The sequence below is a fragment of the Onychomys torridus genome, chromosome 13 (assembly GCF_903995425.1).
Source record: "Onychomys torridus chromosome 13, mOncTor1.1, whole genome shotgun sequence".
NCBI classification, from domain to species: domain Eukaryota; kingdom Metazoa; phylum Chordata; class Mammalia; order Rodentia; family Cricetidae; genus Onychomys; species Onychomys torridus.
Window position 1 is genome coordinate 24,034,547 of NC_050455.1, and position 15,389 is coordinate 24,049,935.

Below are 15,389 nucleotides of genomic sequence, written 5' to 3' on the forward strand. Positions count from 1 at the left end.
GAGACACTATGTGTTATGTTGTTGTCTTTTCCCCTACAGATATATGTCTATGTCATGTCTATGTGTCTATGTCTATGTGTCTATGTCTATGTGTCTATGTGTCTATGTGTCTATGTGTCTATGTCTATGTGTCTATGTCTATGTGTCTATGTCTATGTGTCTATGTCTATGTGTCTATGTCTATGTGTCTATGTCTATGTGTCTATGTCTATGTGTCTATGTCTATGTCTATGTGTCTATGTGTCTATGTCTATGTGTCTATGTCTATGTCTATGTGTCTATGTGTCTATGTCTATGTGTCTATGTCTATGTCTATGTGTCTATGTCTATGTGTCTATGTCTATGTGTCTATGTCTATGTGTCTATGTCTATGTGTCTATGTGTCTATGTCTATGTGTCTATGTCTATGTGTCTATGTCTATGTGTCTATGTGTCTATGTGTCTATGTCTATGTGTCTATGTCTATGTCTATGTGTCTATGTCTATGTGTCTATGTCTATGTGTCTATGTCTATGTGTCTATGTGTCTATGTGTCTATGTGTCTATGTCTATGTGTCTATGTCTATGTCTATGTCTATGTGTCTATGTCTATGTGTCTATGTCTATGTGTCTATGTGTCTATGTGTCTATGTCTATGTGTCTATGTCTATGTCTATGTGTCTATGTCTATGTGTCTATGTCTATGTGTCTATGTCTATGTGTCTATGTGTCTATGTGTCTATGTCTATGTGTCTATGTCTATGTCTATGTCTATGTGTCTATGTCTATGTGTCTATGTCTATGTGTCTATGTCTATGTGTCTATGTCTATGTGTCTATGTCTATGTCTATGTGTCATGTGTCTATGTGTCTGTCTATGTCTATGTGTCTATGTCTATGTGTCTATGTGTCTATGTCTATGTGTCTATGTGTCTATGTGTCTATGTGTCTATGTCTATGTGTCTATGTGTCTATGTGTCTATGTCTATGTCTATGTGTCTATGTCTATATCTATGTGTCTATGTCTATGTCTATGTCTATGTGTCTATGTCTATGTCTATGTCTATGTGTCTATGTCTATGTGTCTATGTGTCTATGTGTCTATGTCTATGTCTATGTGTCTATGTCTATGTGTCTATGTCTATGTGTCTATGTGTCTATGTCTATGTGTCTATGTCTATGTCTATGGGGGGGGACTGGAGAGAAGATGCAGCTGCTAAAAAGCGCATGCTGCTCTGCAGAGGACCCAGATTCCCTTCCTAGCATCTGCGTGGTGATGAGTTTTAAGAGATCTGATGCCTCTTCTGGCCTTCACCGGTACTGCACTAACACGGCATGCAACTATACATGCAGGCAAATATTCACACTAAGAACAAAGGGTAGGAAAGTATTTTAAGAATATTTTAGGGCTGGAGAGATGACTTAGTGTCAAAGAATGCATATGCTCTTGCAGAAGACCCTAGTTGAGCTCCCAATTCTCATGTCAGGTGACTTACAATGACCTGTGACCCCAGCGCCACAGGCTCCAACGCCTCTGGCCTTCTCAGGTTCCTGTACTCACATGCAGACATATACCCACACAAAGACACATATGTGTTTATTTAATGTAAAGAAAAAATAGTTTATTACACATGTAGTTACTCGACCCATAAGGAAGGAGGCGTCTTTTAAAAAGTAGATGAACAGCTTTTCTAAGTAAGACAGTTGCCACTTGTCCTGCAGAGTGTGCTAAGGCTCTTCTTCTGGTACTGGAAAATGTCTAAGTTTAGGTTTGTTGGGATTATTTTTCAACAACCAATTGGCTAGCCAGATCTATGGAAAAGATAAAAACTAAAGTTAATAAACATTTGACTAGTTCCTTTCTATGTATAATGAACCTATCAACTAGAAAATGAAGTATCTTTTAAAAAATGATTTTTAAGACAGGATCTCACAGCCTAGGCTATCTGGAACTTACTCTGTAGCCCAGGCTGGCCTTGAGTTTCTAGAGATGCGCCTGCCTCTGCCCTCAGAGTGCTGGGATTAAAGGTGTGCACCACCGCCTGGCCCCAGTTTAGAGGGATCTTTATAATCTAATCCTGGAAGTTGACAAGTGACCATAGAGAGATGATGTCCTCCGGTGGCCATTATGTCACTGGGGCTTAGAGGAGGCTGCAGTAGAGACCAGACTACTGGTCTAACTTGAGGGGGTGTAGAATGTGAGCTGAGGTAGTTCAACTGAGGCAGGAGAAGCCTGGGGCAAAGCAAAGAGAGCAGGCTGTTGCCTCATTAGAACTAAGAGAGACTGTAACAATCATAACTAAAAACTCAACCTCTTTTACGTTTTGTGGCCAACCTGGACAATGCTAATAAGAAACATATGAAATGAAATTTTTTGTAACATAGTGAAATCATTCTTCTATGCTGTTAGCTTTTCATTGCAAAAATGGTTAAGAGAATGAGTTTGGACTGGGTTGTGTCACATGCCTTTAATTCCAGCATTTGGGAGGCAGAAAAGGTGAATCTTTTTGAGTTTGAGGCTAGTCTGGTCTACTGGTCTACATGGCCTGGCTGCTAAACAGCTTTTAAAATCACTTTAAGAATAAAAATAAAGGTTGAGTGTGGTGTGAGTTCAAGGCCAGCCTGGTCTACAGAATGAGTTCCAGAATAGCCAGGACTACACAGAGAAATCCTGTCTCAAGACAAAAAACAAAAAACAAAACAAAACAAAAAAGTCTTACACACACACATACAAATAATAAATAAGTGTAATTAATATTTTTCTAAGAGCCAGGCAGTGCACGCCTTTAATCGTAACACTCAGGAGGCAGAGGAAGGCAGATATTTATGAGTTCGAGGCCAGCCTGGTCTACAGAGCTAGTTCTAGGGTAGCCTGGGCTTCATAGTGAGACCCGGCCTCCCCCCAAACAAACAAACAAACCTGTCCAACAAAACAATAAGCAAGACAGATCACCCAGTACCATGTGCATGCATGTGCATGCGTGAAACATTTCATGTACATGCGTGGAAGTGTCGTAAGGAGACCTATTGTGTGAAATTACTATGTGCTAATAGAAACATTAATAAAGAGAATAAGAAAACGGAAACCCAGGATGGACTCAGTTCATGAGGCTTGCAGAGTAAGTGCTTTACCAATCTCTCACCAACCCACCCAGCTCCCCACACACACCTTTGTTGTTTTGTTTTGTTTTTTTGAGACAGGGTCTCATTATATAGCCTTGGCTGGCCTGGAATCCAATATGGAGACCAGACCAGCCTTGAATTCACACAGATCTGCCTGCTTCTACTTCCAAGTACTGGGATTAAAGGCATGGGGCACCTTTTGAGATTTTTTTTTTTATTTTGAGACAAGGTGAGGAAAAAAAATTAGAGATACATTTTACAATTGCAAATTGCTGACTTTGCTTCTGTAAACTTGCTTGCGTTAGACACTGACCCATCCTCTCCCTGGAAATAAGCAAAAAGTTTCAGAGCCCAGCCGTCGGCCTTGGGACAAGGTCTGCAATTATAGATTAAAATAATAATAAGTCCCTGTTTAAAAAAATTCCTCAAAGAGGACCCAAGATAAGGACCATCTGGTGAGTCCAGCAAACTAGGTCAAATGTCAGCCAATCACAAGCCTATAACTATGCGAACTCCCCTCCAGAGTAACCGCTCCCCCTAGACCTCCCCGAGCCAACCAGTTTACGACTAATGTTACAAAATTTCCCGCGTAACAAAATGATTGCTGAAATATATGATGATTTTTAAATTGGGCCAAACCCGGGGCACCTGGTATCTTATGCTAATTTTGTAATTTCTGCCTTTAAAAATGCTTGTAACCGCTGCTCCGGGCTCTCTGACTGACCAGGACAGAGAGCCCACTTGCGCCAGTGCTGAATACATTCCTCTTGTGTGTTGCATCTGCTGGTTTGGAATCTTGGTTTCTGGGGGAGCCCTCTCGCAGACGAAAGTATCCCAGGGCTCTGGGGTCTTTCAAAGGTCCACTAAATTGTCCTGCTTGGTGGCCATGGAGTCAACACATAGACCAAGAAAGCCTCAGAACTTGTGGGTCTTCAGACTAAAAGAGTAAATATTAGCCAGACATGGTGGTGCCATCTTTGATCCCAGCATTCAGGAGGCACGAGGCGGAGGCGAGTAGATCTTTGTGAGTTTGAGGCCAGCCTGGTTTAGGACAGCCAGGGCTAAGTAGTGAGATGCTGTCTCAAAAACAAACAAACAAAATTTTAAATGGGAAAACAATAAACAATATTCTCTAGTGTGAATAAAAAAGTATCATACATAAGGGTCTGCCGGTTTCTGCTTACAAAGCTCCGTGAGTCCTTGAAGTAGGGTTGGCGTTACATACAGATTTAAATAGTCCTTAGCAGCTTGTCCAATTGGAATGGGTTCAATAATCACTGCAAATACAAATAAGTTCTCACTAAAAAGCAAATAGAAGTGCTTAAACATTCTACAGCTATCAAAGAGGATGCTTCCAAATGTTTTGAACTGTTGTGAAACACTTATCATCATTGTGTGTTTAAAATTTGATTTTGATTTTTATTTCTTTACATTTATTAAAGTGTTATAATTGTCTTTATTGTTGGCTTTCTGACAGAGTCTCACCATAGTCCAGGCTGGCCTAGGACTCACTAAGTAGCCTAGGCTGGCATCAAACCCAAGATGATCTTCCTGCTCGGCCACCTGAATCCTGTGATAACAGGCGTGAGTCACCACACTCTACCTGTTTACTAAGGTATTATTTACACACAGTATTTGCTAAATTTGTGATCACACAGAGAAATAAGTATAATTTAAATAAAAAACCAACAAAATAACAACACACACAAAAGAACTAAAGCAAAACCAATCCAAGCCTCCTGTGGCCACTCAGGAGGCTGGCACAGATGGACCAAAGCAAGGCTTACCTGTGGACTTGTCTCAAAAGACAAAGGACTGGAAAGTCAGGCTGTAGTACATGCCTGAAACCCCAGCACTCAGAAGCTGGAGGCAGGAAGATCAGGAGGAGGTCAAGGCCAGTCTGAGGCACACAGGCCTGTCTCAAAATAAGTATGGGGCTGGAGAAATGGCTCAGTGGTTAAGGTCAGTTTTTCTTCCGAAATTCATATCTCAGCACCCACATCAGGTGGTTCACGGCTGTCTGTAACTCTAACTCCAGGGGATCCAATGCCTTCTTCTGGCCTCTGAGTACATCTGCACACATGTGGCACACACTCACACAGACATAAACAAAAATAAAATAAATCTTAACAAAAAATAGGTAAATAGCCGGGCAGTGGTGGCGCACGCCTGTAATCTCAGCACTCGGGAGGCAGAGGCAGGTGGATCTTTGTGAGTTCGAGACCAGCCTGGTCTACAGAGCTAGTCCAGGACAGGCTCCAAAGCTACAGAGAAACCCTGTCTCGAAAAACATAAACAAACAAACAAACAAACAAACAAATAAATAAATAATAAAATTTAAATTTAAAAAGGGTAAATAAAAGCTGAGGATTTAGCAGCTCACTGGTGAAGATTTTCCTGTCGTGAAGTCCTAGGCTCACCCCCAGTACTTAAAAGACAGTATGCTCACTTCTCCACTAATTCTGCTTTTTTTTCTTTTCTTTCTTTCTTTCTTTCTTTTTTTTTTTTTTGAGACAGGGTTTCTCTGTGTAGCCATGACTAGAACTTGCTCTGTTCACCAGGCTGGCCTCAAACTCACAGATCTACCAGCCTCTGCCTCCAGCGTGTTGGAATTAAAGGCGTGAGCCACCACCACCCAGCCAGTATGTCCATTTCTTAAAGGATTACCAGCTTCATAACCTCAAATTGGATGGAAATCAAAAAGGATCTGCAATTACCAAATTCACAGTGACTTAAGACGTTCTTGTTTTGTTTTGTTTGAAAAAGGACACAGTTACCAAGTCCACAACAAAGGAGCAGTGTTCAAGGTCAGCCACGGAGCACTGTTGCAATAGAATCTGTGAACTTGTTACATCGTTTTTTCCTCTGTGCCTGGAACACTTCTGAAGTTTTGTGGGCCGTTAAGAAGAAGGATAACACAAAGGAGAGCAATCCTAAACACGTCCATTCAGGAGAAAGAAAACTCTGCAGAGAGCCTAGGGCACAGCATACTTCTGTAGGTGTTGTTCGCTTTTCAGCTTTTGTGTTCAAGATTTGTTTTGTTTCTGTTTTTTAAATATTTATTTCACATGTGTGAATGTTTTGCCTGAATGCATGTATGTATGTATGTATGTATGTATGTATGTATGTATGTATGTATGTATGTATGTATGTGCACCAAGTGCATGCCTGGTTCCCAAGAAGGTCAGAGGAGGGTGTTGGATCCCCTGGAACTGGAGTTATGAACCATTGTGTGCTGCCATGTGGGTGCTGAGGACCAAACTGGTTCTTTGCAAGAGCATCGAGTGCTCTTAACTGCTGAGCCAGCTTGCCAACCCTTGTCTCTGCTTTTGTATTACTGAGACAGGTCTATGTAGCCCAGGCTGGCCTGGAACTCTGTAGCCCAGGCTGGCCTGGAACTCACAGGGATCCACCTGCCTCTGCCTCCCAGGTGCTGAGAGTTTGTTTCTTGTTTTGATTTTGTGCTTTGTGTGTTTGTTTTGAGACAAGGTCGGGTGTAGCCTACACTGGCTTCCACTTCCAACAGGGCTAAGACCCTGAACATCTGGTCCCTCTGCCCTCCCCTATCCAGGACTAAAATTAGGATTCCAGCCCGTGGCCTGTGCCTGCTTTTATCTAGCTCTGGGATTCAAACCCAGGACTTTCCAGGAGCTCAGCAAGTACCCTACAAACTGAGCTACATCCCAGGCTTCTCCAGCTTCAGGTTCAGGTGACTCACAACCTGAAAATATAACAAAGCATATTTGGAGGAAAATTCCTTCTCAGACATATCTTCACGATAAAAATAAACTTTAAGAAGTGAACAATTTGGAGGTGGAGTCAAGAAAGCAGGCGTGAGAAACTCACCTTCTGGAAACATGAAGCGAATCTCTCTTTCTGAGGCAGCGAAGTCCTTGCTCCCATGAAGGGCGTTCCGTAGCTCATCTGTACCGTAAATTGCCCTTAGACTAAAGCAGATTACGGATGTTGCCCTTTCAACTCTGACACCCTCCCTTACCTTACAGGGGAGTGTTCCCTCTACATTATTTGGTGTGTGTGGGGGGGATCACATATGGAGGTCAGAAGACTACTTCAGGAGTGGTTTTCTCCTTCCAGCTCATGGGTCCTGAGTTTGAACCCAGATCATCCCATTTGGCAGCAAGTACTTTACCCAATGAGCCATCTTGACAGCCCTTTTCTATCTGTTTGTTTTTAGACAGGGCATCACTAATCTAATTTTTTAAGCTTTTTATCTACTTAGATGACAGTCAAATAAATAAATGTATGCATGCTGGTGGGATACACGGTGAAAACAGGCATTCTCTATGTGAAGAAAGGTGTTTTGTAAGAAGTGAAAGGAAATATCAATTCAAAAGTGCGATAGCTGTTTCATTTCTAGAAACTAGAGATCATGCTGAAAATTTGGATTTTTTTTTTTTTTTTTTTTTTTTTTGAGACAGTTTTTCACTATGTATCCTAGGCTGACCTGGAACTTGCTATGCAGACCAGGTTAGCCTTAAACTCTCAGAAATGTGCCTGCCTTTGTCTCTCAAGCACTGAGATTAAAGGTATGCACCTGCACCGTGTCCAGAAAAGAAATCTGAAAATTCTAGTTTTCCTCTTACAAATCCGACTTCAGGGGCTGGAGAGATGGCTCGGAGGTTAGCAGCACTGGCTGCTCTTCCAGAGGTCCTGAGTTCAATTCCCAGCAACCACATGGTGGCTCACAACCATCCGCAATGAAATCTGGTGCCCTCTTCTGGCCTGCAAGGACACATGCAGGCAGAATACTGAATACATAATAAACAAACAAACAAACAAACAAACAAATCTTTTTAAAAAATCCTACTTCAGGACCAGCGAGAGGGCTCGGCTGCTGAAGGCACTTGCCGCCAAGCCTGATGGCCTGAGTGTGGTCCCGGGATCCGCGTGGTGGAAGGCGAGCACTGACTCCCACTGGCCTCTGACCTCCACGTGTTCAAGCTAGACACACCCACAGAATAAATAAACAAAAGGTAGTGTCAACAATCCTACTTCACAGCCATGTGTCCTGGCTCACCCAGTAACCCCTGCATGGGGAAGGGGGAGTGAGCCAGGAGGACTGTCACAAAGTCAAAGCTAGCCTGGGCAATACAGTGAATTACGGCCAACTTAGGCTCCAGAGGAAGACCTAGTCTCAAAAAATAATCAAAACAAAACAACGACAACAAAAACCAAGCTGGGTGGCGGCGGCGCACGCCTTTGAACCCAGCACTCGGGAGACAGAGGCAGGCTGATCTCTGATTTTGAGGCTAGCCTGGTCTACAGAGTGAGTTCCAAGACAGTCAGGGCTACACAGAGAAACCCTGTCAGGAAAAAAACAATCAATCAATAAATCCTACGGTACAGGCAGTTTAAACGCAAGGGTAATCAGCCATCAATAAGATCTTCTCTGATGCTTTCTATAGCATTTGGTATTAAGATAACATTGAAACGTGAGAATGTCAAATTCACTGCCTTACACCAGAGAAAAGTTCCTTTAGGAGAACTTCCATGGGGTGGAAAACACTCATCGAAAAAGATAGCAGGTTTGGAGGTTTTGTGTTTGTTTGTTTTTGAGCTGAGGACCGAACCCAGGGCTTTGTGCTTGCTAGGCAAGCGCTCTACCACTGGGCTAAATCCCCAATCCCTGGAGTTCTTTGTTTCTTTGGTTTTCATACTTTAAGAGGGCATCAGCTGGGCGGTGGTGGCACATGCCTTTAATCCCAGCATTCAGGAGACAGAACCAGGATCTCTGTGAGTTCAAAGCAAGCCTGGTCTACAGAGTGATATCCAGGGCAGCCAGGGCTACACAGAAACTCTGTCTCAAAACAACAACAACAACAAAAAAAAAAAAAAAAAAAAAAAGAAAAAGAAAAGAAAAGAAAAAGAAAGAAAGAAAGAAAGAAAGAAAGAAAGAAAGAAAGAAAGAAAAGAAAGAGGGCTTCAATCCTTCAAGCCCCAGGGAAATTACCTGTCCGGGTGTGTCTCCTTAGCTAGTAAACTATTAGATGGTCCCATAAGTTCTTTCCAGTAAGCGATGGCGTTATATCTAGCTAATATCATAGCAACAAGAGGTCCAGAACTCATATAAGCTGTTAAGTTTGGGAAAAACATTTTCCCATACTGTTCCACATAAAAGTTGCTACAGTGCTCAGGGCTCAGATGTAGTTTTCGTCTCTGTAAACAAAAGTCAAAAAAGCATTTCAAGTGACTGCTCACGAAAGCCATTAATAAAGCTCACTAAGTCATTAATAACTGGCCAGGCGTGGTGGCTCATGCCTGTAATTATCTTTGTATTAGCATACAGAAATGATATTTAAATTAAATACATTCCAAGGAAGTATTTATCCCACTTTTAAAAAAAAAAAAATCCCCCAGGCTGATGGGCTGGTGAGACCGCTCCATGGGGAAAGGTGCTTGCTGACAAGGCTGAGGTTCTAAGTTCAATCCCCAGAATTTACATGTTGGGAAGAGAGACCTGATTCCCTAAGTTTTCACACTGAAACACGTACACTGTGCATACACACACACACACACACACACACACACACACACACACACACACAAATATACAAATATTTTTTAAAAGAGTGTTTGCATGGGGCTGGGGATTTAGCTCAGTGGTAGAGCGCTTGCCTAGCAAGTGCAAGGCCCTGGGTTCGATCCTCAGCTCCACATACAAAACAAAAACAACAAAAAAAGAGTTTTTGCTGAGGAGTCATGAAGACCAGAGTTTGGATCCTGGCACCTCCAATTCAAGCAGGGTATCCAATCAAACGCCGGTGACTCTGCCTACAAGGGATTTGATGCCCTCTTCTGGTATCCATGCCGGGGTATAGGCACACGTACACACAATCACCCAGAGATCAGGCAAGCTGGGTCTGCATAGTGAGGTCAGTTAGGGCTGCAGAGTAAGTCACTGTCTCTAAAACAAACAACATCAAAATGGAAACCTTAGTTTAGCTCCAGGCATGGTATGAGAGGGTGAAGAGAATCCTCAGACCATATAAAGGAATATTCTGATAAACTACAGCCAGCTCCCAAGAAGTCTAGCCCTCCCATGTCTCCACCCCTCCACCACGCCCAGTACGCCAGCTGTTTGTTTTGAGGTGGGGTTTTTATTAGTAACCCAGGCTGGCCTCGCTCCCCGTGTAGCCCGTCTGTCTGGCAGTGTACTTGCTGCCTTAGTTTCCCTGGACACGGGCATGCCCAGCAGCCAAGTGCCCCTTCCGCAGCTTTCTAGCTCCTGCAGCATGGTTTTAAAAACTTAGAGTTCATCTTTAAAGTAGATAGAAAAATTAATGATTGTATTGATTGCTTCGAAATGAAATCTGGTGAAAAATCGTTTGAAATGAGTTTTATGAAGCAGTGATACTGTGTGGGCCACAACTCAATGTGCGACGAAGAAAATGCTGCCCCCTGCTGGCAGGAGAGAAGTTTTCAGCGCCTATTTCACAAACCAACCTCACAAACACCCTCGAACGTCACCGGAACCCGCGGCGGCAAGAGTCAAATTCCTCGGGACAGAAAGCAGGCTAGTGGAGGGGCTGGTGAAGACAAACACACCCCACCCACTTTTTAAAAATACTTTACAGCTTCAGGTTGAAAAACTACGGATGAATAGTGGCGAGGGTCACAAAACAAGGCGAATTATTTAACACCACTGCGCTGTGCCTTAAAAAGAGTTTAAATGGTACACTTGGTGTAACATGTACCCCGCCAAATAAAGCAAAGGAAAAACAAATTCATCGCTGTGGCTGGCCCAGCAACAGAGGCAGCGGCTGCCTACACAAGAGAGTGCAGCTGTCCTTGGTCTGCCGTTCACTGCTGGCCTAAGAGTCTACTGATTTTTTTGTTTGGTTTGAGACAGGGTCTCTCTGTGTAGCCCTGGGACAGTCTGGAACTCACAGAGATGCGCTTCCCTTTGTCTTCTGAGTGCTTGGATTAAAGGTGTGCACCACCATGTCCAGCACATGAATTTTAATTTACAATAAATAACAAGCCACTTAGTTACGAAGCCTGTCATTACTTTTTCAAATATGGACTCAAGTTTTAGAGAGCTAGCTCAGTGAGTAAACGGATGACTGCTCAATGTAAGGACCCGGATTTGGATCCCCAGAGTTTTCCTAATGCCCAACATTGTAGTGGGAATTTGTCGTCCCTGAGCACCTGTGGAGAGAGGGCAGCTGGAGAGAGAAGGGACCTCAGGAGTTCACACCCAGTTAGTAACAATGTAGAAGCAAACAGGAAACAGCAGGCAAGGTGAGGACTGGCGCCCCAGTAGCGTGTAAGAACACACCACACACAGATAAAGACTTTTTTTTTTAAAGGACTTAAAACATTTTGGGGGCGGGGGTCCAAGACAAGGTTTCTCTGTGTAGCCCCAGCTGTCCTGGAACTCACAGAGATCCTCCTGCCTCTGCCTCCCCACCTCCCCGAGTGCTGGGATTAAAGGCGTGTGCCACCACCGCCCGGCATACCTGATACATCTTGAGTGTGTAGGGTACAGAAGCCAGAACTCCCTACTACTGCAAGAGTTTGATCCCAGTTAGAGATACCTTTCTTTGAAAAAAACCCAAACCTACAAAATTTAAAATTAAGCCAGGCATAGTGCACACTGTGTGCAATCCCCACACTCAGGAACCCGTAATAGCAGAATCTGAAGCCACGTGGGCTACACAGTCCTCTCAGAAAACAAAACACAAGGTTTGTGAGCACCTTGCTCACAGCTCGCATGAAGGAGAGGCAGGGGATCACTGTGTGCTGGAAGACATCCTGAACTAAATGGCAAGAGACTTTCTTTGTTTCTTTCTTTCTCTCTCTCTCTCTTTTTAGACAAAGGGTCTCAGGTAGCCCAGGCTAGCTTCAAACTCACTATGTAGCTGGGGATGACCTCATCAAACTTCTGGTCCTCCTGCCTCAGTCCCCTGAATATGGACACTGGACTCCAGGCTTTGTGCAGTGCTGGCGATGGAAGCCATGGTTCTATATTTGCCAGGCATACATGCCACCCACTGAGCCGCATCCTCAGCCTGAGAACCTGGATTTTTAAGTATCTTCCACCCCCCCACAGTGGTTTGTTTCCCCCCCACAGTGGTTTGTTTAGCTGCTGCTTCTTCTTCTTCTTCTTCTTCTTCTTCTTCTTCTTCTTCTTCTTCTTCTTCTTCTTCTTCCTCCTCCTCCTCCTCCTCCTCCTCCTCCTCCTCCTCCTCCTCCTCTTCTTTTCTGGAGCTGAGGACCAAACCCAGGACCTTGCACTTGCTAGGCAAGTGCTCTACCACTGAGCTAAATCCCCAACCCCTCACTTTTTCTTCTTGAAGAAGGCACAAACATGGTTTAATATTTTCAGCTAGGGGAAATGGTAGGGGTTGAATCCACAGCCTATGCTTGCTAAGCCTGTGTCCTACCACTCAGCCACACTCTAGCCCCACCTATAAGTTCAATTTTTAAAGATTTAGGTCCACTTAGAGCTATCCCAGTATAAAATACTCAATTTTCTTCACAACATTTATTAAAGACTTTGTGTTCGTGTGAATATTTCTTGTACCATCTCAACTACCCCCCATCATTTGTGTGTGTGTGTGTGTGTGTATGTGTGTGTGTGTGTGTGTGTGTGTGTGTGTTATGCTTGTCTGTGTTTGTGTGTACACACATACATATGTGGGGGTGCAGGTGCCATGCGTGTGGAGCCAGAGATTCACATTGGGTGCTAACCTCAGCTGCTCACCACCTTGGATCTCCCACTGAACCCAAAGTTCACCAATCTGAGGAGACTTGTGGGCTCGAAAAGCTCCAGGACCCCCCCTGCCCTTCCTCTCCAGCACAGGATTACCTGCAGGTGTCCAGCACCATGCCTGACCTTTACAGGACTGCTAGGGATTCAAACTCGGGTCCTTGGACTTGCTCAGCAAACACTGCTACAAGCCCCTTTCCAGCTCAGTGTTCTTTATTTGAAAACACTGACAAAATAGAAAATATGATGATAATCTGATACTATATCATTTTTGTGGTTTTCAAGACAGTGTATCACTATGAGCTCTGGCTGGCTAGGAACTTACGATGGAGATCAGGCTGGCCCTAAACTCACAGGAATACACCTGCTTCTGCCTCAGCAGTGCCTGGATTGAAAGCACCACACTCAGCTATATACATTTAAGAGAATAAAATTTAGTAGTTCAAATAAGATTCAAAAATATTAAAATATTAAGTTCTATTTCATACATTTATCCATTTTGTCTTTAGTTGGAGACTAGAGGACAGTTGGAACTCTGTGAAGGCCAAGATGGTGGGGAGCTCAAGATTCTCCAGTCTTACCCTACCTAGGACTAGGATCACAGGCTTACAAGACCACTTCCAGGGCCCGGGTCCCCTGTACCCCAGGCTGGCCTAGAACTCTCTGTGTAATACAAGCTGACCTCTCAATGTCCTCTGGAAGGCCTGGCTTCCATGACTGACCATGTTTATCAACTGCAGAACAAATGTTGGTCTTAAAACATTAAATGTTTGCCGGGCAGTGGTGGCACACACCTTTGATCCCAGCATTCAGGAGGCAGAAGCACGTGGATCTCTGAGTCTGAGTCCAGCCTGGTCTACAGAGGGAGTTCCAGGATAGCCAAGGCTACCCAGAAAAAAAGCCCTGTTTAAAAACAAACAGGCAAACGAAAACCTATCAACACTAGAGAATCTATGCACTAGAATATTGCACATAACTTAGAGGGAATAAGTAGATTCTGATTTCTCCTGGGAAAGGACAATGCAGTAAGTCATTTCCTCTCTCTAGACCTGACCTGGAGAAGTTAAGAGAAGGAAAGGGCAGTCCGGCTTCTTTCGAGTCTTATTCTATATCTTTTGGAAGTGTGAAAAACTTACCTGTTACATGTAACTTGTTTGATTTTTCAGACAGGTCTCACAGAGCTGAGGCTGACCTGTCAACTTTGAAGTCATTGCATAACTGAATTCCTGATCCTCCTGCCTCTGCCTCCCCGGTACCACGGTTACAGGCATGTGCCTACCTGCTTAACTTACATATAACCTTTATATTTAGAGATGTAAACTTATTGTTACCACGGATCTAATTGGGTGGGTACATTTATCTAAGTATAGCACAAACTAATAGAAGAGACGCCAGAAGTTACCTGAATGATGGTGAATCCAGATCTGAGAATAATGTCGCGTATCTCCTCTTCTTTGTCAACAATATCTGGCTTGATAATGGCTAGGGTTTTTTCTACATATATCTGAGGCAGGGGCATTGACACCTCCATTCTGGCGCTTTCCGGGATAATTTACGAATCTCCTGACCAGGTATCCACTGCAGTGACAGCCCCAACCTGTGGCAGTATTTGGTGCTAGGCTTGACTAATTTGTGAAAATGGAAACTGCCATGTTTTCCTACAAGCACCAAGTGGAGCCCTGGCCGCTGCTTCACTGAGGCAGGAGGATGGACTGTATCAGGCCGCTCTCCAGTAGGGGAAAGCCCGAGCCGGCTGCCCTAGCGAAGGGCCCTCACTCCTCAGGAACCACTTTGTACAGGCTTAGGCGTTACTGCAAGGTAAGTTCCCCAAGTCCTTGGGAAATCTCCAAGCTAGACCCTCCCATCTCTCACCTCCGTTCTGGTGTTGTCAAATCCCGTTGCTAAGAGACCAAAGGCTAGTTTTCTACGGTGGCTGCAGAGGGCCAATCCCAGCAGCGTTTTTCAGTCTCTGTTTTTACCTAGGGTAGCAATTAGCCGTGCGAATTTTATTCTTTTTATGAGTCTTAGAGTAGTAGACATATTTCTAACATTTTCTCATAATTTTAAAAACAACTTTACTAGCTGCTGGTGGTGGTGGTGTGTAACGTGACGTGATGTGGTGATGTGATGATGTGATGTGGAGATAAGAAAACAACTTCATGTAGTCAAATCTTTCCGGGTTTTCTGTTTCCGGGGATGGGCCTGGACCTCCTGTGGTCGGATCGCGTGTGACCCCTTTACCCAGGGTGCCTTAGCACCAGCCCTTCTCTCACTGATTTCCTTTCATCCTCATGCTTACTTGAAGGATGCTTGAATTATCCGCACTTTATAAATTAAATAAATCAGACGCCCCTCTCAGCATGCTCCATTCCCTCCCGGATATTATATGAAAGATTAATGTCAAGTTTATTAATTTCTTGACATACTTTCTCTTCCCTTCCTTCTTTTTTCTTTCTTTCTTTCTTTCTTTGGTGGTGGTGGTGGTTGTAGCTAGAGTTTTCCTGCCTGGCCCAGTCAGGACAAATCTCTTACCCGCCAGTCCCACAGTCGCTCAG

General features: G+C 43.8%; 1 protein-coding gene across 3 annotated transcripts; it reads right to left on the bottom strand.

Moving 5' to 3' along the window:
- Positions 1 to 1,159: 1,159 nt before the first annotated feature.
- Positions 1,160 to 14,721, bottom strand: Nme5 (NME/NM23 family member 5). 3 transcript variants are annotated; one of them, XM_036205240.1, is made up of 5 exons: positions 14,237 to 14,721; positions 9,073 to 9,278; positions 6,948 to 7,048; positions 4,260 to 4,378; positions 1,160 to 1,790 (listed from the first exon to the last, which is right to left on the bottom strand). In XM_036205240.1, the coding sequence occupies exons 1-5, from the start codon at positions 14,363 to 14,365 to the stop codon at positions 1,707 to 1,709; spliced, it is 639 nt and encodes a 212-aa protein (XP_036061133.1). In that variant the 5' UTR covers positions 14,366 to 14,721; the 3' UTR covers positions 1,160 to 1,706. The 3 variants fall into 3 exon arrangements, with proteins under 3 accessions (XP_036061133.1, XP_036061134.1, XP_036061135.1); XM_036205241.1 differs by having other exon boundaries at positions 1,729 to 1,790; positions 4,286 to 4,378; XM_036205242.1 differs by lacking the exons at positions 1,160 to 1,790; positions 4,260 to 4,378 and adding an exon at positions 6,544 to 6,822.
- Positions 14,722 to 15,389: the final 668 nt, after the last annotated feature.

Coding starts and splice junctions, on each gene's coding strand:
- Nme5 (XM_036205240.1), bottom strand. CDS start 14,365: ATGGAGGTGTCAATGCCCCTGCCTCAGATATATGTAGAAAAAACCCTA. Junction 9,279..14,236: donor CTGGATTCACCATCATTCAG/GTAACTTCTGGC, acceptor TTTTGTTTACAG/AGACGAAAACTACATCTGAG. Junction 4,379..6,947: donor TCGCTTCATGTTTCCAGAAG/GTGAGTTTCTCA, acceptor TTGTATTTGCAG/TGATTATTGAACCCATTCCA.